The 24050-nt window shown below is 43.2% G+C and overlaps 1 protein-coding gene and 1 long non-coding RNA gene across 2 annotated transcripts in view; one reads left to right on the top strand and one right to left on the bottom strand.

Annotated features, from left to right (window-relative positions):
- The window catches only part of LOC102931751 (sodium channel protein type 5 subunit alpha), a 123511-nt gene extending 117514 nt beyond the window's left edge, over nucleotides 1–5997 (top strand). Inside the window, 4 exon segments of the mRNA XM_043541608.1 lie at nucleotides 247–384; nucleotides 1191–1291; nucleotides 1728–1998; nucleotides 4772–5997. Of these exon segments, the coding sequence (XP_043397543.1) occupies nucleotides 247–384; nucleotides 1191–1291; nucleotides 1728–1998; nucleotides 4772–5997 (1736 nt within the window).
- LOC119565428 overlaps nucleotides 5812–24050 on the bottom strand; it is a 38403-nt gene continuing 20164 nt past the window's right edge. Inside the window, exons 2-3 of the long non-coding RNA XR_005224110.2 lie at nucleotides 14907–14975; nucleotides 5812–5961 (exon numbers count right to left, since the gene is read on the bottom strand). This is a non-coding gene — a long non-coding RNA (uncharacterized LOC119565428). The remainder of the gene's footprint in view (nucleotides 5962–14906; nucleotides 14976–24050) is intronic.

Here is a 24050-nt window from a genome sequence, read left to right as displayed (position 1 = left end):
AATATGCAGGCCATATGAATTCTGTGCTCCTGCAGGGGCACAGAATTCTGTCAGGAGTACTTATTGTTACCCACTAGAGTTTTTAACTAGACACCTTTTTTCAGGATATGCAGTGATGTAGTAAATTTGATATCCTGCAATGAACTCTGTACTGGGGGATGGAGGCACCTATTTGGAACTCCTTCTAGGAGCAGAACCATATTGTTTTCAGTCATTTTTCATCTTGGTTATCATTTTTGCAGAAAGAAAAGCAGCCACGGAAGGAACATAATCTGTACATGTACCTCTATTTTGTGGTTTTCATCATCTTTGGATCTTTCTTCACACTGAATCTTTTTGTTGGTGTCATTATTGACAATTTTAACCAACAAAAGAAAAAGATAAGTATATTGGATATGTTTCCAGGCCCCTGATATATCCCTTACATGCTGTCTTCAGAGTATAGGATGCCAGCTGTACACTGAAGCTCTAAAACATTTATTTACATTTATTACATGGAACAGCATCAGTATTGAATTTAATTGAGGCAGCATTACAAGTGAAGTGCTAAGAAGTGCTTCCCCTTCACCATTCCTTTCCCATGTTTCCCATCCATGTAGTTCTTGGCTCCAGAGGCAGCACTGATTCAAGAGGCTGTGAAGTCAGCTACGCAGTCCCTTGAATGCTACTTCCCCTACCTTTCAGAGTAGCAGCCGTGTTAGTCTGTATTCGCAAAAAGAAAAGGAGTACTAGTGGCACCTTAGGAACTAACCAATTTATTTGAGCATAAGCTTTCATGAGCTACAGCTCACTTCATCGGATTCATTCAGTGGAAGATACAGTGAGGAGATTTATAGCTAAGCACTGTGAGACAGGGTCTGAGGAGCAGCTCTGGGATTGGGCAGTGCACCAGAGATGGTAGAGGACAGCAACAACAGGAGATCAAGGGGAAGGGAACAAGTTGATCCTTCCCTTATGTGCCTGAGCTCGTAGCCAGTCATCTTCCTGCTTTCTGAGCCAGTGAGTGCCACTACAGAACTGTTTAAAATGCATTTGATCCCAATTAGGTTCTGTGAGAGGGGTTAGTAACAGCAAGAAATAAAAGGGCAGAAAAAGAAAGAAATGTTGGCTTCCAATATTTTAGACTCTTGCAGGTCAATGATGTTTTTTTCTCATCAATAGTAACAGTAGCATTATCTCCATATACTTAGGTAGACAAGACATCTTTATGACAAAAGAACAAAGAAAATACTATAACGCAATGAAAAAACTGGGATCCAAGAAACCCCAAAAACCCATCCCAAGGCCATTGGTGAGACCACCTGAGTTCTTCCAACTAAAATATATCTAATCAGTGAAAATCCATAGTAAAATAAACTTAATCCACCCAAAAATTTATTAATTATATATAATATACACATTATATATAATGTATTTGTTTCCACTGATGTTCAGAGAATGTTCATAGAATTAATTCTGTACCAAGAAATTGCCACTGAAGGATTATAAAGAATAAATATTTATGAAGTTCTTTGCAGAAATATTTACCTTGAAATTGATTATCCTTCAGAATGGGAAGGGAATTATGCTATCCTGTTTTATACTCTACCTTTCTCTAATATATCTATCTATAATGGAATTAAGCAACATTGAAACATATAAGGACTACTAGTAAGTAAATACACATGCCTAAGCATGGCCTCATTTTCATAACTAATATTAAATACTCTTGTTTTCCCCCCCTGCAGAACAAATACCAAGGGTTTTTTTTTGACATTGTAACAAGCCAAGCCTTTGATGTTATCATCATGATTCTCATCTGCCTTAACATGATCACTATGATGGTGGAAACTGATGATCAAAGTATAAGGAAGACTGACATTCTTAACAAAATCAACATGTTCTTTGTTGCCATCTTTGCTGTAGAATGCACCGTGAAATTGTTGGCTCTGAGACACTATTACTTCACCAATGGCTGGAACATATTTGATTTAAGTGTGGTCATTATGTCTATTGTTGGTAGGTAAAAATATACCACCAAGCTCAGTAATAGCCCTTTATATTTCATCACCATATATTATTTTATATGTTTCCATGCCGCCCACCCCTCCTGCTGCCATTTTGTTCCTCCCCTTTTCTGCTCTAGGAGTTGGCCGTATGGTTTTGGAAGTCTATTCCTACCCTTTCTAGGTTCCCTAGGCATCTAGGTATCACATTTGGACCCATGTGCATTTTTGGCACCATTGGCCATTTTGAGGGAAAAAATTGATTTAATTAAATTTAACTGGAAACATCAAAAAATGAATGAATAAATGTAGATTTCATGCCTTTTCATCATTTTAAGAGGAATATATGCTTTTTTTATGAACTTAGTACATTTCTAAATAAAATCTGTTAATCAGTTCTACAAAGGATGCAAAGTATTAGTGACAGAGAAAAAGTATATCCTTAAAGTTTGTTACATGTTTAAAGGGCACAGTTGTTCTAGAGACACCTTTAGAAATCTCCAAGATAGCCTTTTGTGGAATTATTTATCATAGCACATTAAAAAGTCAATTTATTAAATACCAATAAAAAGGACCATGTATGTAGATTTCTTTATCAAAGTTATTACAGCTCCTTCCCTACTTCCATATGGGTAGGGACGTTCCTATAGGAGTCACTGATGATGTTGATCATGTGCTGGTCCAGGCCCCTTTCCCGCAGCACCCACATGATGTGATCATGGGATACTGAGTCAAAAGCTTTGGCTATATCTATAAATACGATATTTTGACACTAAACTGGGAGGAGTGGTAGATATGCTGGAGGGTAGGGATAGGATACAGAGGGACCTAGACAAATTGGAGGATTGGGCCAAAAGAAATCTGATGAGGTTCAACAAGGACAAGTGCAGAGTCCTGCACTTAGGACGGAAGAATCCAATGCACCACTACAGACTAGGGACCGAATGGCTAGGCATCAGTTCTGCAGAGAAGGACCTAGGGGTGACAGTGGATGAAAAGCTGGATATGAGTCAACAGTGTGCCCTTGTTGCCAAGAAGGCCAATGGCATTTTGTATAAGTAGGGGCATTGCCAGCAGATCGAGGGACTTGATCGTTCCCCTCTATTCGACATTGGTGAGGCCTCATCTGGAGTACTGTGTCCAGTTTTGGGCCCCACACTACAAGAAGGATGTGGAAAAATTGGAGAGAGTCCAGCGGAGGGCAACAAAAATGATTAGGGGTCTGGAACACGTGACTTATGAGGAGAGGCTGAGGGAACTGGGATTGTTTAGTCTACAGAAGAGAAGAATGAGGGGGGATTTGATAGCTGCTTTTAACTACCTGAAAGGTGGATCCAAAGAGGATGGAGCTAGACTATTCTCAGTGATAGCAGATGACAGGACAAGGAGTAATGGTCTCAAGTTGCAGTGGGGGAGATTTAGGTTGGATATTAGGAAAAACTTTTTCACTAGGAGGGTGGTGAAACACTGGAATGCGTTACCTAGGGAGGTGGTGGAATCCCCTTCCTTAGAAGTTTTTAAGGTCAGGCTTGACAAAGCCCTGGCTGGGATGATTTAGTTGGGGATTGATCCTGCTCTAGGCAGGGGGTTGGACTAGATGACCTCCAGAGGTCCCTTCCAACTCTGATATTCTATGATTCTATGCAAAATTATCAGTTGGCCTTTTTTCCACCAGTCTTAAATATGTCTATTAGACATATTTGGAGTAGAAATAAGAGTAGTGGGACAAATGTATCCTAATCTCTTCCTCTTTCCCTTTCTACCTCCTCTGTGATGACATAGGGTGAAAACAGAGGAGCAAAAAAGTGGTCCCTGTAAAGTCCATAATGATTAGGAGAATTTTAAAATGCATCACCCTTAAAAGAGAAGTATTTCTCTATAGTGCATATTGCTTCAAGGACTTCCCAGAAAATAGCAAAAATAAATAAGTTGACCTAAAGGGAGAACAAGAGAAAAAATCCCGTTCTTCTATCATGTGAAAAAATGTATAGATATTTCCATCAAGTTATGACCAAATGATGTTTAGAAGATCACCTTTTTCTTTTTTGTTGTCATATGAGACTACTTGGGGCTGCAATGGAACACTTTAGAAAGGCCAGAATAAGTTTAGCCTTTCCTTGTGTAAGGACACCCCTGGAGTAATCGTCTGCAGGGATTGAATCTGAGACCTCTGGATTTAAAAGAATAGACTCTACTGCTAGTGAAAATGGACCTTCTCCATTAGTCTGGCGGCATTAGCAGACTAATAAAGTAGTCAAATCACAAGAGAGGGGCCAAAAGCCACACTGTTAGCATGGATTACACTTATATTTACTTTATCTGTTTCTGTCTGTCTTGCTTACATGGTTCTCATCTAGGCATCTAAGTGCCTATGATTCTGGTGTTATGTTTTGGTTTGTTGTTTGAGCTTTGATTTTTTTCAACGTTTAGGACCATATGTTAAAACACAGTCACATAACCTTCGCACCCACTGGCAAAATGCTGCACATAAAACATCTACTTGAGTACACACGTGTGTTTTCCATGTGCCGCAGCTCACAGATTTTGTGGGCACAACATACAATTCCATAAAGGTGTGTTATTTTTTTTAATTTCTAAACTTTTACAGATAAGCCATTAATTTTTTTTTTAAATATGTAAGTTTTCCTGTAAGAACTGTCAGTGCTAGATCATCAACACATTAATGTCAGGGAGATATCAGTTTTACGAATAATATTATTTCTTTCAGTTACTAATTCACAAAAAATTAGAAATTCTAACTGATTGTTCCTTTTTTTTTTCTTTAGGCACTCTGCTTTCTGACATTGTTAATGCATTTGAAAATTACTTCTCACCTACACTCTTCAGAGTCATTCGGTTGGCTGAGATTGGACGAATATTAAGACTTGTCCGAGCTGCCAAAGGAATTAGAACTCTCCTTTTTGCCTTAATGATGTCCCTTCCTGCTCTGTTCAACATTGGTCTCCTCCTTTTTCTGGTCATGTTTATTTATGCCATTTTTGGCATGGCTAACTTTGCTTATGTTCCATGGGAGAGTGGGATTGATGACATGTTCAACTTCCAAACCTTTGCTAACAGCATTCTTTGTCTCTTCCAAATGACAACATCTGCTGGCTGGGATGGTCTTCTCAGTCCTATTTTAAACACTGGACCTCCGTTTTGTGATCCTAACATACAAGGTGCTGTGGGAGAATGTGGTAAACCTGCTGTGGGTATTATTTTCTTTGTAAGTTACATCATTATATCATTTCTCATTGTTGTAAATATGTATATAGCTGTTATTTTAGAGAACTTCAACGTTGCCACTGAGGAAAGTACAGATCCTGTAGGTGAAGATGACTTTGATATGTTTTATAAAATCTGGGAGAAGTTTGATCCTGAAGCAACTCAATTTATTGAGTATTCTGCACTTTCAAACTTTGCAGATGCTTTGGCAGAACCTTTACGTGTAGCCAAACCAAACAAAATTGAGCTCCTAGCAATGGACCTTCCCTTGGCCAGCGGAGATAGGATTCACTGTTTGGATATTTTGTTTGCTTTTACCAAACGGGTGCTAGGAGAATCTGGGGAAATGGACAAACTAAAAGAACAGACAGAGGAAAAGTTTATGGCTGCCAATCCATCTAGGTTTTTTCATGAACCAATCACAACCACGCTCAGACACAAAGAAGAGGAGGTTTCTGCCATTATTATCCAGAGGGCCTATAGGAGTCATTTGATTCAACGGTCCATGAAGCAGGCCTCTCTCTTATATCATAGAACTTGTGATGGTGACATCCTTGAAGATGCTTCACAGAAGGAAGGTCTCATTGCATTCATGATGAATGAAAATTATGGTAAGAATCTAGACAAGTCCGAGACTGTGTCTTCAACATCTTTCCCTCCATCCTATGACAGTGTCACCGGGGACACTAATGACAACCTCCAGGTAAAGACGGCGGACTCTTCCAAATGTGATGTACCTATAGGTTGTCGGCTATCTCCAGACAAAGATAAAGAATCCATTGTTTAATATTTTGTTAATAATGCTTTAAAATATTCACAGAATATAATGATGTAAATATACAGCAACCCGAAGCAGCCTTCTTTTTAAACATTAGTTGCAAAAGAAACAAGGGTTGTCCTACCCTTAACTATGGGAGTTCATAAGCTGCCACCTTTGACCCTGCTACATTCAACTTTACTCAATGTTTATATTTAGATATACCTAGGAAGAATCTGTGTAGAGTAATAACTGTTATTTTGGTGGCAGTCGTGAATTAAGGCAGAATCCTTGGTATCTTGTTACTATGGCCCAGACACAGAGCTGATTAGAGCTGCACTTTGCTTACTTCTGCTAACCGAACACCCACCCACTTAGATGGGTTTGCCTCATTATGGACCAAGTTCAAGAAGTGGAAAATAAGTTTCAAGATATCTGGAAAGAAATAGCTGTCTGGGAAAGGGGTGGGAGAAAATGTAATGGTTTTTGAGGGTTTTGAAGTAGGGAGGGGCGGGTGAAATTTAACATAATTAACACTTTGATAATAAACCTGGTAGACTAATGACTCCCAATCTTTTCAGTTCTGTGACCCACATATCATAAACATTGCTATTGCATGACCCACTGATATGTCAAACTGTACTGGAACTCCTCCAATATGATGAATTTAAACAATAGCCATGGTATGTATACTATTGTAGTCAAGTTACTGCAGTATAATGACATAATAAATGTAATACTTAACATTCCAGAAACAGAAATGAATTACATTAGAATATTTTTTTTACACAAAACTGAATTGCTTTTCCTCTGGAATTATGAAGCTGACATCTTTATCTTCACCATGTTTTCTTTCTAAAAATCTTTGTGACTCTTATGACATCATAATATCATTAGCTGGGACTTCTCCACAACGAACTCTACACCTTGGCCTGCCTTCAGTCTCTTCTACCATGTGTGTAAATACTTATTTGAGATACATGGGTTCATACTTTCTGTATGAACCATTTTGCTTTTCATTTACTGATTTGTCTTCCTTTCTTTTGCATTGCCAGGTATTCAGAGCCACAAGACCACTCAAGTCTCTCTTGACACTTACATTCCATATTTAAAACTGTTAATTGTATATGTAAATCACTTTTCAAGATAAGATTAAAAAAAAGTGGCAAGATTCATGTGACTATCAAGGGTAACTGGTCCAGGGGAAGCACAGCTTTCCTTTCTTCCCCACAGTGTTTTCAGACAGAAAAGAAGCTTGGCTTTGTGACTGAGGCACTGGACTGAGACTCTGATCTGGGTTCAATTCCTTGCTTGGCTACAGACTTTCCATGTGACCGTAGGCAAATCACATTTGACTGCAGTGCAGATGTACCTTAATCTCTCTTTCACTCAGCTCCCCCTCTATAAAATGGGAATAATAATACTTCCTTTAATAAATCTCCCTTTTCCCCACTTTTGTCTGTCTATCTATTTAGATTGTGAGCTCTTTGGGCAGGGACTGGCTCTTACTATGCATATGTACAGTGCCTTGCACAATGTGGTCCCAGTCTTAAGTGGGGCTTCAAAGTACTATTTGTATACAAAAAATAATAAATAATATTTGTAATGCCTTTTATCTTTCTTTCTCTCTGTTTTATTCCCCCTGCTTCTCCTGGTGTAAATGGTCTCTTACAATGGAGTTTTGGGCCCATGCTGTAACTTTCTCCCTATACTTCGAAGCTAGACACCATGGGCACTGTCCTTTATTGGTGTGAATCAGCATAGTTTCATTGAAGTCTGTGACTCTGTACTATTGAAATCAGTGGAACTATTCTGCTGACCATTCACTGCCCCAGCTCTGACCACTGCTCCGGCCCTGGCCGCTGCTTTGGCCTCAGACCTAGCCCAACCGCTGCTCTGGCCCCTGACCCAGCCCAGCCACTGCTCCAACCCCAGTGGCTGACCACTGTTCTCTGCCCCGGCCCCTGACTGCTGTTCTAAAATACCCTCCAAAAGCAGTCAGATTTAAATTCCTGCACATGTCCTTGTATGAAGTAGGTACCTGCCCCATCTTGTGCACTGCACACATACAATATTTAGCATTCTGCACACCAGTGATCTTGCACTTGCCAAAGCTTTGAATTATGTGTAAGTCTATGAAGCCCCCATCCTCATCCCACCTCACGAAAATGTACAATTACAAGCATTTCCTTTTCATTTGTAACCCTGGCTGGGAGACTAGCCAACATTCATCTTTACCCTTCTGTTAAACAAGCAGGAGTCTCTGGGACACCAAAAGAACATAGATTCATATGTTTGTATGTTGAGGGCAGAAGGACCGTTATGCTTACCTCTTCTGATCTCCTGCATAACACTGGCCATAAGACTTCTCTGAATTAATTCCTGCTTCATGGCCAATTGTTGTGATTGAACTAGAGCTTATCTAACCAATCTTGATTTAAAAATTTACAGAGATGGGGAATTCACCACAACCCTTGGTTCCCTCACTTAAAAAAGCACCTTATTGCTAGTCTGAATTTCTCTGGCTTCAATATCCAGACATTGGATTTTGTTATCCCTTTGTCTGCTAGCCCTCTATTAAATATATTCTCCATGTAGGTACTTATACACCATGATCAAGTCACCTCTTAACGTTTTCTTTGATAAACTAAACAGTTTGAGCTCCTTCAGCGTCTAATATAAGGCATGTTTTTCAATCCTTTAATCATTCCTGTTACTCTTTTTTTAATTCTCTTCAGTTTTTCAACATTCTTTTTGAAGTGTGGATACCAGAAGCAGTAGTCCAGCAGCAGTTGCACCAGTGCTAAATACAGAGGTAATATAACGTCCCTACTCGATAATCCCGTATTTATGCATCCAAGGATTGCATTGGTCCTTTTTGCCACAATATCACATTGGGAGCTCATGTTCTTGTGATTATCTACCATTATCGCCAAGACTTTTTCAGAGTTGCTGCTTCCCAGGATAATCTCTCCCATCCTGTAAGTATGGCCTGTTCTTTTTTGCATTAAGCTATATTGAACTACACATTGTTTGCTTATGCCCAGCTTACCAGGCAATCCAGATCACGCTGTATCAGTGGCCTCTTCGTTAGTTACCACTCCCCCAATCTTTGTGTCATCTGCAAACTTGATCCGTAATCATTTTGTTTTCTTCCAACTCATTAGTAAAAATGATTAAATAGCAAAAGACCAAGAACTGATTCCGGCACGACTCCACTAGAAACACACTTGCTTGATAACATTTTGTGGTATCAGTTAACCTCTGACTGTGATGGAGCTCCAGTAAATATCTCCATAGGAAAAGAAAGTGAAAACCCCCACAACCAGCGATACCGCAGCTCTCCTCAGTATACCTCATCTCACTAGTTTAAGTGGACACACCTTTGACAGAAAATTATAGTAATCACCGTGCTAATTTCCTTTCACATGAACACCCTGATCAGAACATGAATTAATGGAAAGATTTTTGGACCACTTAGCAATAACCAGTAAACACCCACTTCTGTTAGTTATATCAGCAGCTATACCATGGGATAGACTTGAAACTGGAATGCTCTGTTGAGATTAGCATTATTAAATGGGACCATTCTGATTATCTAGTCCATTGTTTCTCAATTGATGGATTGCAACCACCGGGGAAGCCATGAAAGGCAATCAGGGAGTTAGAAGGTGGTAGAAATTTTATTACAATCTAAAACAAAGAAAATCTCACTCTTACTTCCTGCACAAACTTGCCTTTCAAGTTAAAGTTTTATCTGTCCACTTTTCAAAACACATAAATTACATAGGCTTACCGTTGTTCCCACTGATACGTTTTTACTCTTACTTTTATAGAAAATGTAAAGGGGGTTGTGAAAATTCTTGTCTTCAAATAAGGGGTCACCAACCTGAAAAGGCTGAGCAACACTTAGCTATCTTTCAGAGTAACAGCCGTGTTAGTCTGTATTCGCAAAAAGAAAAGGAGTACTTGTGGCACCTTAGAGACTAACCAATTTATTTGAGCATTAGCTTTTGTGAGCTACAGCTCACTTCATCGGATGCATACTGTGGAAACTGCAGAAGACATTATATACACAGAGACCATGAAACAATACCTCCTCCCACCCCACTCTCCTGCTGGTAATAGCTTATCTAAAGTGATCATCAAGTTGGGCCATTTCCAGCACAAATCCAGATTTTCTCACCCTCCGCCTCCCCCCCACACAAACTCACTCTCCTGCTGGTAATAGCCCATCCAAAGTGACCACTCTCTTCACAATGTGTATGATAATCAAGGTGGGCCATTTCCTGCACAAATCCAGGTTCTCTCACCCCCTCACCCCCCTCCAAAAACCACACACACAAACTCACTCTCCTGCTGGTAATAGCCTATCCAAAGTGACCACTCTCCTTACAACGTGCATGAAAATCAAGGTGGGCCATTTCCAGCACAAATCCAGGTTCTCTCACCCCCCCCCCCACACACACACAAACTCACTCTCCTGCTGGTAATAGCCTATCCAAAGTGACCACTCTCCTTACAACGTGCATGACAATCAAGGTGGGCCATTTCCAGCATAAATCCAAGTTTAACCAGAACGCCTGGGGGCGGGGGGGGGATAGGAAAAAACAAGGGGAAATAGGCTACCTTGCATAATGACTTAGCCACTCCCAGTCTCTATGTAAGCCTAAATTAATAGTATCCAATTTGCAAATGAATTCCAATTCAGCAGTTTCTCGCTGGAGTCTGGATTTGAAGTTTTTTTGTTGTAAGATAGCGACCTTCATGTCTGTGATTGCGTGACCAGAGAGATTGAAGTGTTCTCCGACTGGTTTATGAATGTTATAATTCTTGACATCTGATATGTGTCCATTTATTCTTTTACGTAGAGACTGTCCAGTTTGACCAATGTACATGGCAGAGGGGCATTGCTGGCACATGATGGCATATATCACATTGGTGGATGTGCAGGTGAACGAGCCTCTGATAGTGTGGCTGATGTTATTAGGCCCTGTGATGGTGTCCCCTGAATAGATATGTGGGCACAGTTGGCAATGGGCTTTGTTGCAAGGATAGGTTCCTGGGTTAGTGGTTCTGTTGTGTGGTATGTGGTTGTTGGTGAGTATTTGCTTCAGGTTGGGGGGCTGTCTGTAGACAAGGACTGGCCTGTCTCCCAAGATTTGTGAGAGTGTTGGGTCATCCTTCAGGATAGGTTGTAGATCCTTAATAATGCGTTGGAGGGGTTTTAGTTGGGGGCTGAAGGTGACGGCTAGTGGTGTTCTGTTATTTTCTTTGTTCGGCCTGTCCTGTAGTAGGTGACTTCTGGGAACTCTTCTGGCTCTATCAATCTGTTTCTTCACTTCCGCAGTGGGTATTGTAGTTGTAAGAATGCTTGATAGAGATCTTGTAGGTGTTTGTCTCTGTCTGAGGGGTTGGAGCAAATGCAGTTGTATCGCAGAGCTTGGCTGTAGATGATGGATCGTGTGGTGTGGTCAGGGTGAAAGCTGGAGGCATGTAGGTAGGAATAGCGGTCAGTAGGTTTCCGGTATAGGGTGGTGTTTATGTGAGCTCCTGCATGACACAGGTCATAGAATTTCACTCAGTTTTTCCTCCAGTGAGCCCAGTAACTTGTAATTGAAGTAGATGGAGCATACCTCTTAGAAATACTCTCCATCTTGATTTAAATTTGACTAAAATTACAAGACAATTAGTTCTGGAGTAATTTAGAATCTGAGAATATTAGCAGCGGGTGGCATGAAACTAGAAATGCAGGATAGATAAATGTTAAACTTGTTGAACACTTCCACCTAGTGGTTTTGGTTAAAATGACATATAAAGAGAAACTTTCGTAACCCTTGGTTTCAGAGTAGCAGCCATGTTAGTCTGTATCCGCAAAAAGAAAAGGAGGACTTGTGGCACCTGAGAGACTAACAGATTTATTTGAGCATAAGCTTTCATGAGCTACAGCTCACTTCATCGGATGCATGCAGTGGAAAATACAGTGGGGAGATTTTATATATACAGAGAACATGAAACAATGGGTGTTACCATACACACTGTAAGGAGAGTGATCAGGTAAGGTGAGCTGTTACCAGCAGGAGAGAAAAAAACAAAAACCTTTTGTAGTGATAATCAAGGTGGGCCATTTCCAGCAGCTGACAAGAAAGTGTGAGGAACAGTAGGGGGGAAAAATAAACATGGAGAAATAGTTGATTATCACTACAAAAGGTTTTGGGGTTTTTTTTCTCTCTCCTGCTGGTAATAGCTCACCTTACCCGGTAATAGCTCACAGTCTCGTTACAATGTGTATGGTAACACCCATTGTTTCATGTTCTCTGTGTATATAAAATTTCCCCATTGTATTTTCCACTGTATGCATCCGATGAAGTGAGCTGTAGCTCATGAAAGCTTATGCTCTAATAAATTTGTTAGTCTCTAAGGTGCCACAAGTACTCCTTTTCTTTTTTTAATCTTACATTCATTAATAAGGATTTGTATTGTGTAAGGATTGTGTATATTGAGTAAGGATTTATATTGTATGCTTGAAGTTCTTGTTAATAAGATACTATGATGAAGTAGGTATTAAACTGGGTGAAGCCAAATGATGTGGTTATATGATGTACTTTTTACAGTTCAGAACTCAGTGGGGAGATAGATAAGTAAATAGGACTCAGACTCCTAAGTCATTTTTGAAAATGGGACAGAAGCTCTTAAGTCACACAGGTGCTTTTCGACATTTTATCCAAAGTTTTAAAGGCCTCCTGATAGAAAGGGGATTTTTTTTTAGGGTAGCCCAAGTCTACAGTCAAGGTTACAGAGTATCTGAGGTTCTATCCAATGAGTGTCTCCTGCCAGGTTGTATTTTCTTAGCTACTGAGTCACCAGAAAATTCTTACTACTTTAATGCCTTGTTATCAGGAACAGAACAGGGAGGCAGGAACCCTGGTTTCTCGTCCCAGCTCTGACAAAAGCTTCCTGTGCAAGCTTGCACAAATCACTCAACCTCTCTGCATCAGTTTCCCCACCTGTGAAAAAGTGAAAATTGTTCCCCTTCGCTTCTTCCCAGGCTGCCAGTCTTCACAGTGGGATGCTCCCTGTATCCATTCAACTGGGGACAAGCCAGCTCTTGACTGTGATCCTGGCATCCAGCAGACCCTCAAGAAGAGCATTGTAGAATTCTCTGCCTCTGAGCAGCTCATGCTGCAGCCTCAGGGTCCCTTTGGGGTGCAGCTTTCATAAGAGTTTGAGGGTTTTCTCCTCAGACCTGCTAAACTCAATCTCCTCCTTTGGGCTTTCTGAGGATGGCACCTCCCCTCAGAAATGGCTGGCAGACAACAGGTCGCCGTGAAACCTGGCTCTGAGCCAACGTGTTGTTGAGGTCCCCTCAGAGATGGCTGGGCAGGCCACATAGAAGCTCCCTTCACTGAGAGCAGGCCAGAACCAATGGCATAGAGCTGCGGGGTAAGTTTTTCAAATCCCTCCCCCCTTTGTTTTGCCCCTATTCGCTCAATTTGAAGAGCAAGCAGGAAAGTTTCACTAGAGCCTCCTGAGTCACAGGAGAAGGCAATGTTTGGGGGGAATCCAGAGGAAGAAATCTCTGATCTTGGTCAGCGCATAGGCTAGGTCTGTGCTGTAATGGCTGAAAAGGCCACAAAGCTTTCCCCTTCCCACAAGCTGCTTTACCTGCAAGGTCTCATGAAAGGTGCGAGCTCCTGCAATGTTTCAGATACCAGCGAGTCACTCATATCCAGTTGCTCTGGCTTATTCCTTGTTCTGTGCAATTGGCCTCCCCTCAGCCCAGACTCAGCATGGGGTGAAGTGATTCAGATCCCCTTCCCATGGAGATTGGCCCACATCCTCTCATCTTCCAGCCTCCAGGGTCCCACAGGAGGTCAGAAATAGGCAACTATTTTCCTGAGGGAGACTTACAGGAAACCTGTCTGCAGACTGTCCTTTCAATTCTCCATGACAATTGGGAATTAACAACAATTTACTTAGGTGCCCAAAAAGCCACGATCAAGAAAACCATATTGGTTAAAACAAAAATGACCTGATTTAGAGGGAAAGTGAAGGCAGCTATAAAAAGTTAAATAATAACATATAACATAAAAGAAAGGGGAAGTTGATTGTAATTAATATAAATCAGAAGCTAGGAATTGTAGAAAATCGATAAGGAAAGAAAAGAGACACAAGGAGAAAGCTATGGCTGGCAGAGTTAAGAACAATAAGAAAGAGTTTATTAAGTAAACTAGGAACAAAAAGTGATTATATTGGTATGGGTCCATTGCTAGATGGAAACGGTAGAATTATCAATAATAATACAGAAAAGTCAGAAGAGTTCAATAAATATTTCTGATCTGTATTTGGGAAAAAACTGATAATGTAGTCATATATGATAGCACTCCATTCCACTATAGCTCTGGATAATGTCAAACAGCAGCTATTAGAGTAGACATCTTCTTCAAGTAGTGTCCCTATGGGTGCCCGACTTCAGGTGTGCATGTGCCCTGCACCTTTGTGCGGAGATTTTTGGTAGCAGTGCACATTCAGCCCGCACATGCACCCTACCCATTCTCAGGCTGGACCCTGAGGCTATATAGGGATGTATGGGTGAACTGCCCTCAGTTCCTTCTCAACCACCTTTGGCCAGAAATGGTGTTTAGTGGGTGCCAGTTTTTCTCTTTAGGTTTAGGATATAGTACATAGTTGTTACTATGTTAGTTAGTTTATAGAATATATAGTAGTTGGAATTGTTTCCATTTTCTTTTTTCCCTACAAAATTTCCCCGATCTTTTCTTGACTGTTGACTCAGGATGTGGGTCACATACTTCACCGCAGTCTGAACATTCCACAACCCCAAGTAACCTCAATGGTTTTTGGGATTAGAGGCGTCCTGTTCATCGGAAGTACAACAGGTGTTGTTAAATAGCAGGAAGGAATCTACAAGACAAGCTTACCTCCAGAAATGGAAAAGAGATCATCTTTGGTGTAACTGCCATCACCTTTTTCCACAATCTTGGATTACCCTGTTGGAATTGAAAACATCAGGACAGTCTGTGAGTTCCATCAAGGTACACTTAGCATCAATAATAGCGTTCCACTGACCAGTAGAAGGGTTCTTAATTTTCACTCATCCAACCACAATGAGGTTCCCAAAATGTCTTATGAATATTTTTAAAGAAATTAGAGATCCTACTTTGTTTTGGGATCTCAACGTTCTTAACCCTCTCATGAAACAGCTGTTTGAACCACTAGTTGCTCCTTTTTACATTTATCTATGAGGACGGCTTTCTGGTGGACATCACTGTGCTCAAAGGGTTGGGGAGATTGGGGCTGTAAATGCAGGACCTCTATTTAATGTGTTCTCCAGGGAGAACGTATCATTACAACCCCATCCAAAACTTTTATCAAAGGTTTCTTCAGAATATCACATTAACTGAACTATTCACCTTCCAGTTTCTTTTCCTAAACTGTTTCAGACTATGCAGAAAGATACTTTCCACACACTAGATGTCAGGGGGGCAATAGGTTTTTACAGAATCAAACCATCCAGAAAATCCCCTAGACCCTTTTTGTATCTGCTGTGAATAGGTCTATGGGATCCACTCTTTCCATGCACAGACTCTCTACGCCCTCATCAGTCAAGGTGCACCTGGCAGTCATATCGGCCTTCCATCCACCAGTGCAAGGGCACACGGTATTTTCCCATGCTATGACTGGCCGGTTCCTTAAGGGTTTGGACCGTCTTTTTCCGTATTCTAGACCCCTGGTCCCACAGTGGGACCTAAACCTGGTGTTGGCTCGTCTCACGGGGCCTCCGTTTGAACCACTGGCCACGTGCTCCTGCTCTCACCTCTCATGGAAGGTGGCTTTCCTGCTTGCAATCACGTCAGCCAGGCAAGTCTTGGAGCTCAGGGCCCTGACCTCTAAGCCACCGTACACGATCTTTCATAAGGACAAGATCCAGCTCCGTCCACACCCCGCTTTCCTCCTGAAGGTGATCTCCGCCTACCACATGAGTCAGGACATTTTTCTACCGGTCCTCTGCCCCAAGCTTCACACGTCCAGTGAGGAGCGCCATCTCCACACACTCAATGTGCAGTGGGTTCTGGCTTTCTACCTCAAGCGGAACAAGCCGTTCAGAAAGTCCTCGCAATTGTTCATTGCCTCAGTTGAGCGTGCAAGGGGCCAGCCGATTTCCGCTCAGTGGCTTTCCAATTGGATCACTTCGTGCATCCGCTCCTGCTATGAGCTGGCGGGTGTCCCCCTGCCACCCATTGTGAGGGCACACTCAACTCGGGTGCAGGCCTCATCAGCTGCCTTTGTGGCCCACATCCCCATCCAGGACATTTGTAGGGCTGCCATGTGGTCTTCGGTTCACACATTCACCTCGCACTATGCGATCATTCCCCAAATCAGGGATGACGCTGTGTTCAGCAGGGCTGTCCTCCATCCTGGGAATCTGTGAACTCCTACCCACCTCCAACAGATATAGCTTGGAACTACATATTGTGGAATACACATGAGCAATCACTCGAAGAAGAAAAGACCTTTACCTTTTCCATAACTGGTGTTCTTCGAGATGTGTTGCTCATGTCTATTCCACATCCCCTGTCAGAGTTGTCTGGCAAGAAGGAACTGAGGGTAGAGGGAGTGTGCAGCTCCCCTTATACCATTGCCAGGCAGGTGCCACTCCACAGGTTGCAGGGGGCGCTCCCCCCTGCTAGGGGAAAAACTTCCAGCACCGGTGCACGTGGTGATCATGCACACCTATTGTGGAATAGACATGAGCAACACATCACAAAGAACACCAGTTGCGGAAAAGGTAACTGTCTTTTCTCTGAAAACATCCACTCAATGTGCTGCGGCAGTCAAAAAAGCAAACAGAATGCTGGGAATAATTAAGAAGGGGATAGAAAATAGGACAGAAAATAACATGTTGCCTCTATATAAATCCATGATACTCCCACATCTTGAATACTGTGTGCAGATGTAGCCCCATCTCAAAAAAGATATATTAGGATTGGAAAAGCTTCAGAAAAGGGCAACAAAAATGATTAGGGGTATGGAACAGCTTCCGTATGAGGAGAGATTAATAAGACTGGGACTTTTCTTCTTGGAAAAGAGACGAGTAAGGTGGGATATGATAGAGGTCTATAAAATCATGACTGGTGTAGAGAAAGTAGATAAAGAAGTGTTGTTTACTACTCATAACACAAGAACTAGTGGTCACCAAATTAAATTAATAGGCAACAGGTTTAAAACAAATAAAAGGCAGTATTTCTTCACACAACACACAGTCAACCTGTGGAACTCCTTGCCAGAGGATGTTGTGAGGGCCAAGACCATAACAGGGTTCAAAAAAGAAGGAGATAAATTCATGAAGGATAGGTCCATCAATGACTATTAGCCAAGATGGGCAGGAATGGAGTCCCTAGCCTCTGTTTGCCAGAAGCTGGGAATGAGCAACAGAGGATGAATCACTTGATGATTATCTGTTCTGTTCATTTCCTCTGGGGCACCTGGCATTGGCCACTGTCGGAAGGCAGGATACTAGCCTAGATGGACCCTTGGTTTGACCCAGTAGGGCCGTTCTTATGCCCTGAGATTTTGATATTTGTTCTTTTCCTTGGGATGTTAATATGGGATCATTAGGAGTTTGCATTTGTGTAGTGGTGGGATGTTCACAAAGATCTATTGATGTGAAGTGGATTACTAGGGCCAGATCTTCAGCTCTTTTGATCTGATGCATAAAATGCTCAGAGTCCTGTAATGTGTCTCTGTGGTACATTTTTTCACATGGACGACAGTGGTTTCCCCTAAACTACCTGACAGAAGCACTAGTCCTATCCCATTCGAAATGCAGAAATAAATCATCCCCCAAGTCAATGTTTAAAACAGGAGGAAAGAATGAAAAACGTGCTGCCTCTTTGAGAGAAAAGGCAGAAAACCCCTCAGGAAAACTGATCTTTGGTTGATGCTGACTGCTCAATATCCAGAGAGGCTGCTTGATGCAGAGCACTCAATATGCAGAGGATCTAACACCACTTCCAGAGAGGGGTCAGCTTGGAAAATAAACCTGGCTGGAGCTCCATGTACATACGTTCAGTGTACACACACGTATACAGAGCACCATGCCCCTCAAACACCCTATTGAGGAGAGAATGGGTATTGCTTACATTAAGAATGAACTATAAAACAACTGAGCATCTCAAGGGCATTTGTAATTTTGCTTAAAAATTTCTCCAAAAACAAGCCACAAAGAATCGAAAGATTTCTAGATGTAATAGGCCAAATTCTCTCCTTGCAGAACACCATTGATGTGAGTGTACATACCACAGCAGAATTTGTCTTGTCAAGGATGCGTCAATGGGTGTTGCCTCCTTTTTTCACATGTAGCTGCAGTAGCCTCACTATAGTTAAAGTTGCAACCAGTTTCTGCCAGAAAGCACTATTTCAGCCTCCCTATAACTTTGGTTTGAAAAATTGCTTTGCCCTAAAAATTGTTTGTCAGGGGAAGCTATAGGGGACCTGGTGATAGTGTCCAGTGAGTAGAAGCATGGGAAGAGAGATTGGAAGACTGCCCGAGGGGATACTTGGGGTGTTGTCCCTCTTCTTAGTCTGAAGGAGGAGTCAATAGATTCCTAAAGTTGGGTATATTCTATATGGATTTGAATTTGACACAAAATGTGCATCCATAAACAGAGGCAGCTGTCTTTATTTCTTTGCCAATCTCATGACTGATTGGTCTGCTTCATGCCTCTTGTCTGTGCTCATTTGGCAATGCTGCATATTCAGCTGAACCACCTAAATATGCTCATGCCTAAATGGAGTCACTGCACCATCTTATAGCTGAAACCCTTTGCCCTTCTTCACCCCATTCCTTCCTAGCTGTTAGCTCTCCTCTTTTGTTATTGGGCCCTGTTCCTACTAATGAATCTATCTGGGCAGATACCTGCACCTGTGTGAACCCCTGATGAAGTCAATGGGCTCCACATGAACTCAGGTTTCCCTCCCAGGAAGATACAGTTTCAGGGTCAAGGCCTGAGGCTGTAAGCACTCAAGGTAAATGTGGAGTGGTTAGAGTCCCTTGTCCTCATCATTTACCAGAGAGGACCAAGATGTGTTGCAGCAGGGAGCTTAATAAATATAGGAACTTTCAGGTCAGGGAGTGCTCTAGCTGCTACTTAAGGCATGGCTCTTTGTGTTTATGTTCTGACACTATATCATGTCAGATATGTCTCAAACTCGCGGGCCATCTGTGGCCCGCAAACCTCCCCAATGTGGCCAGCTGGGCTCAGCAGTTTTGGGGCTGGGTCTCTCCCTTGGCCCCACCTGCCGCCCTCAGGTGCTCTCCCCCCCCCCCCAGGTGATTTACATGGCCCAGGGCCCAGGCAGTGCAGCAGAGGTGAGAGGCATCTGCCTGCTCACTCCATGTCTGCCAGCTCCTCCCTGCGGCCCCGGGGCATGGCGGGGCTGTGCCTCCATGTACTGCCCCTGCCCCAAGCGCCCCTGTGGCCAATGGGAAGCTGTGGGGGCAGTGCCTGGGGGCAGCAGCGCGTGGAGGCCCCCCGGCTCGCCCCACCTTGGAGCCCCAGGTATGTGCCGCACCTCCGACCCCCTCCCAGAGCCTGCACCCCCACCCCCTTCCCACACACCCCCTCCCATCCCCAAACTCTCTCCCAGACCCTGCACCCCCTCCCACACCCCACCTCCTACCCCCAAACTCCCTCCCAGAGCCTGCGCCCCCTTGTGACAGATTTATGTTACCAATCTGCCTGGGGCTTCAAGTGATCAAGCTGAGGCTGCAGGATTTTTAGGGGAGGAGATGAAGGAGCACACCAAGTGACTAAGTTTAAAGCTTTATTAACCAAATAACAGCAGTGAGTGCTGGGCACACCCCACATCACTCAGAGGGAGGAAGAAAGCATTAGTGCTCGAGCCCTAACCCACTTTCATACTTACACATGCACAACCCAAGGCTGGCCAAGCCGGAGTGTAATATAAGAAGAAGAGGGGGAAGGGTAGACAAGAGTTCTGCCCTGCGCACAGGTCGTCTAGGGTCCGCTGTAAATCTCCATCTTGCTTCAGCTCTCAGGAGGGTTTTAAGCCCTGGGTTCTTCTGAGGGTGTTTAATCCAGGGGCCCCCGTCCCCCATGCTCTCTGTACCAGTCCGAACCAGCTTTGTGCAGCTTTTTTGGCTTCTCCAAAACACACCAGTTTCAGGGTTGCAAGACTGTTGTGTTCCCACTCGCTGGCCTTCACAATTTTATTAGTTTTCCAACCCTTTCAGTTCTGTCTGGCTCAGTTTTTTTTTTTTTTCCTCACAGCTGGCCAGGGTTGGGATACAGGCTTCTGGCTGTTTGGCAGCAGAGAACCTGTTTGTGCGCGCTGGCCTTGGGTTGCAGTTTTGTTCCTTATTTTGGGGCCTAGCTGGATCATTAAGTTAACCAGTTCCTTTTTCCCTTCCTCCCCCTTCGGCCTCTTGTAACCTGCAAAGGAATCTTCATTGCACACTCACACCTTTTAACCCTTCCCAAGATACTTCCCAGTGCATATAGAAACGTTAGCAATGTACAGCGCTGGTGCTTACTCAGGGGACCCCATGGGAGCGGGAGCATTTTATTGTGACACCCTCCCCACACACCCCAGCCCCTAAACTCCCTCCCAGAGCCTGCATACCCCCTCCCTCTATACCTCTCCTGCCCCCAAACTCCCTACAAGAGCCTGCAACCCCACCCCCTCCTTCTGCATCCCCAGCCCCTGTCCCAGCCCAGAGCCTGCACCCCAGACCCCTCCCCCACCCAAACTCCCTGCCAGAGCCCAACCTCTCACCCCTTCTGCACCCAAACTCCCTCCCAGAGCCTGCACCCCAATCCCCTACCCCAGGCCTCCTTCCCCACCCAAACTCCCTCCCAAAGCCTTAGGCAGGTGAGGGGGCGGAGTTTTGGGGGGGGCGGGTTCTGGGCAGCATGAGTGACATTATTGGCCTGCTGGGAGGATTTGAGGACTGGCACTGGCCCTAAGGTAAATTGAGTATGAGACCCCTGCACTACATGATCTTGGGAGTGACTGAATTCCTTTCTCCAAAGAAGGAGTAAAGGAAAGAAAAGAGACCCACCAGACTGCTAGAGGAGTGAGTGAGTGGGGAAAGTGGAAAACTGGGGCGGAGACTTTGAAAGCTGCAGCAGGAAGGAGGCACAGCCATGGAACCCATAGCATAAATAGCTCTGTTACAGAAGTTTGATTTTTGGCAACTCAGGCAGCTGGCCTTGCTGGACCCAGAGATTTGAGCAATTCTAGATGGCTTCTGGTTTAACAAAGAGAACACAAGAATACCAGGTAAACTCCCTGATATTTGCCCGGGAAGCTGCTGCTGTGGACATCCTCTGTGTCCTATACCTCACTGATGAGGAAAAGAGAGAATACACTCAAGTGAGCTTTTGGTGCCCTTTTCATAGGCAGACAGAATATTGTATACAAGAGAGTTAAATTTAACAGGCGGTTGTGACGCTATGAGCCTATCAGTGCCCACTAGTGGAGGGCCCGCCATAACGTAATTCATATCAGGCCTGACACAGGCACTACCCCCAACACAGTCTTGTCATAAGACATATCTGGAAGGTGTCACATAAGGTATCATTTGTAAACTGTTGATATGCTGAACACCAAAATCCCTGTGCGATACATGTCTGGGTTGTGTATAAAGAGTTATATGTGCGTAGTGGAAATGTGTTCTTAAAGTGTGTCTGGGAGGCACTGTACACATCGAGCCCACCTTACACAAGGGAATGTGGCTTCCCCTGTCTGACTATCTTGTTTACAGGCAGAAGACAATGAAAGTATATTTACATACAGTAGAACCCCGTTTAGCTGACCCGCCATTATTCAGTTCTCTACGTTAACCAGACAACTGGCACACACCGGTCCAGAAGGAGACAATCTCTCCTGTGGCCTCTAGATGGCACTGCAGCCTTGCACTTTCCTATTCTCGAATGTATCTGGATTTTTGATTATCTGATCTAGCCCCCAGGCCCCCTTTGATGGGATAAATGAGGTTCTGCTGTAAAAGTAAGCAAAACTATCAAGCTAACAAGCAGCAGCTTAGTGAGCATGCCGGAGGATAGAACCTGCACCACTGGAATCCTTCCTGGCTCTTGAGCCAGAGCAATGGAGTTTGAGTAATATAAGGAAAGCAAAAAGACATTTTAGTTATCCATCACTTAGCGGACATAAGAAACAAAGGAGTCCACTTCCATACAACATTGACAGGACTGAAATGACTTTCACAGGGCTGATGGCCTGCTTGTGAAAGGACAGCAAATTTTTATCCCCATGATACTTCAGAAAAAGAGGATCTGGGTCCTACAGGTACTCTCTCAGGAAGTGAGGACCCTCCACAGGAAACTCCACATGCAAGAAGTGAGAATGTCAGTCTGGAAGCCTGATCAGACCCTCTCAAAGACTTGATCTTTAGAATAATGCTCAGGACTATTTAAATGGAAGTGATAAGGGCACACCGTAGTGTAAATAGTTTTTAAGAATTTCACGTTTATTTTGAATCTTTGTGGTAAACACATCGGTTTATAATTTAATTTTAATCTATTATTGTCAAGAAAGGGAGATGTGGAGTGACCATATAGATTTTCCTCTTCAACAGTTACCAGAGAGGCCCATAAGAACAGCCACACTGGGTCAGACGAAAGGTCCATCTAGCCCAGTATCCTGTCTTCCGACAGCAGCCAGTGCCAGGTGCCCCAGAGGGAATGAACAGAACAGGTGATCACCAAGTGATCCATCCCCTGTCACCCATTTCCAGCTTCTGGCAAACAGAGGCTAGGGATACCATCCCTGCCCACCCTGGCTAATAGCCATTGATGGACCTATCCTCCATCAATTTATCTAGTTCTTTTTTTTAATCCTGTTATAGTCTTGGACTTTACAACCTCCTCTGGCAAGGCGTTCTACAGGTTGACTGTGTGTTGTATGAAAAAATACTTCCTTTTATCTGTTTTAAACTACTGCCTATTAATTTCATTTGGTGGCCCCTAGTTCTTGTGTTCTGAGAAGGAGTAAATAACACTTCCTTATTTACTTTCTCCACACCAGTCATGATTTTATAGACCTCTATCATATCCCCCTGTCAAGGTTCCTCCCCAACTCTGAACGCTAGGGTACAGATGTGGGGACCTGCATGAAAACCTCCTAAGCTTATCTTTACCAGCTTAGGTCAAAAAGTTCCCCAAGGTACAAAATATTCCACCCTTTGTCCTTGGATTGGCCGCTACCACCACCAAACAAATACTGGTTACTGGGGAAGAGCTGTTTGGACATGTCTTTCGCCCCAAATACTTCCCAAAACCTTGCACCCCACTTCCTGGACAAGGGTTGGTAAAAAGCCTCACCAATTTGCCTAGGTGACTACAGACCCAGGCCCTTGGATCTTAAGAACAATGAACAATCCTCCCAACACTTGCACCCCCCCCTTTCCTGGGAAATGTTGGATAAAAAGCCTCACCAATTTGCATAGGTGACCACAGACCCAAACCCTTGGATCTGAGAACAATGGAAAAGCATTCAGTTTTCTTACAAGAAGACTTTTAATAGAAATAGGAGTAAATAGAAGTAAAGAAATCCCCTCTGTAAAATCAGGATAGTAGATACCTTACAGGGTAATTAGATTCAAAACATAGAGAATCCCTCTAGGCAAAAACTTAAGTTACAAAAAAGATACACAGACAGAAATAGTTATTCTATTCAGCACAATTCTTTTCTCAGCCATTTAAAGAAATAATGTAACACGTACCTAGCTAGATTACTTACTAAAAGTTCTAAGACTCCATTCCTGGTCTATCCCCGGCAAAGGCAGCATAAAGACAGATACACAGACCCTTTGTTTCTCTCCCTCCTCCCAGCTTTTGAAAGTATCTTGTCTCCTCACTGGTCATTTTGGTCAGGTGCCAGCGAGGTTACCTTTAGCTTCTTAACCCTTTACAGGTGAGAGGATTTTTCTCTGGCCAGGAGGGATTTTAAAGGGGTTTACCCTTCCCTTTATATTTATGACACCCCCCTTACTCCTCTCTTTTCCAAACTGAAAAATC

This window comes from Chelonia mydas, chromosome 2 (genome assembly GCF_015237465.2).
Source record: "Chelonia mydas isolate rCheMyd1 chromosome 2, rCheMyd1.pri.v2, whole genome shotgun sequence".
NCBI classification, from domain to species: domain Eukaryota; kingdom Metazoa; phylum Chordata; order Testudines; family Cheloniidae; genus Chelonia; species Chelonia mydas.
Note: the sequence above shows the minus strand (reverse complement) of the source record. Positions and strands in the feature narration are given on the sequence as shown.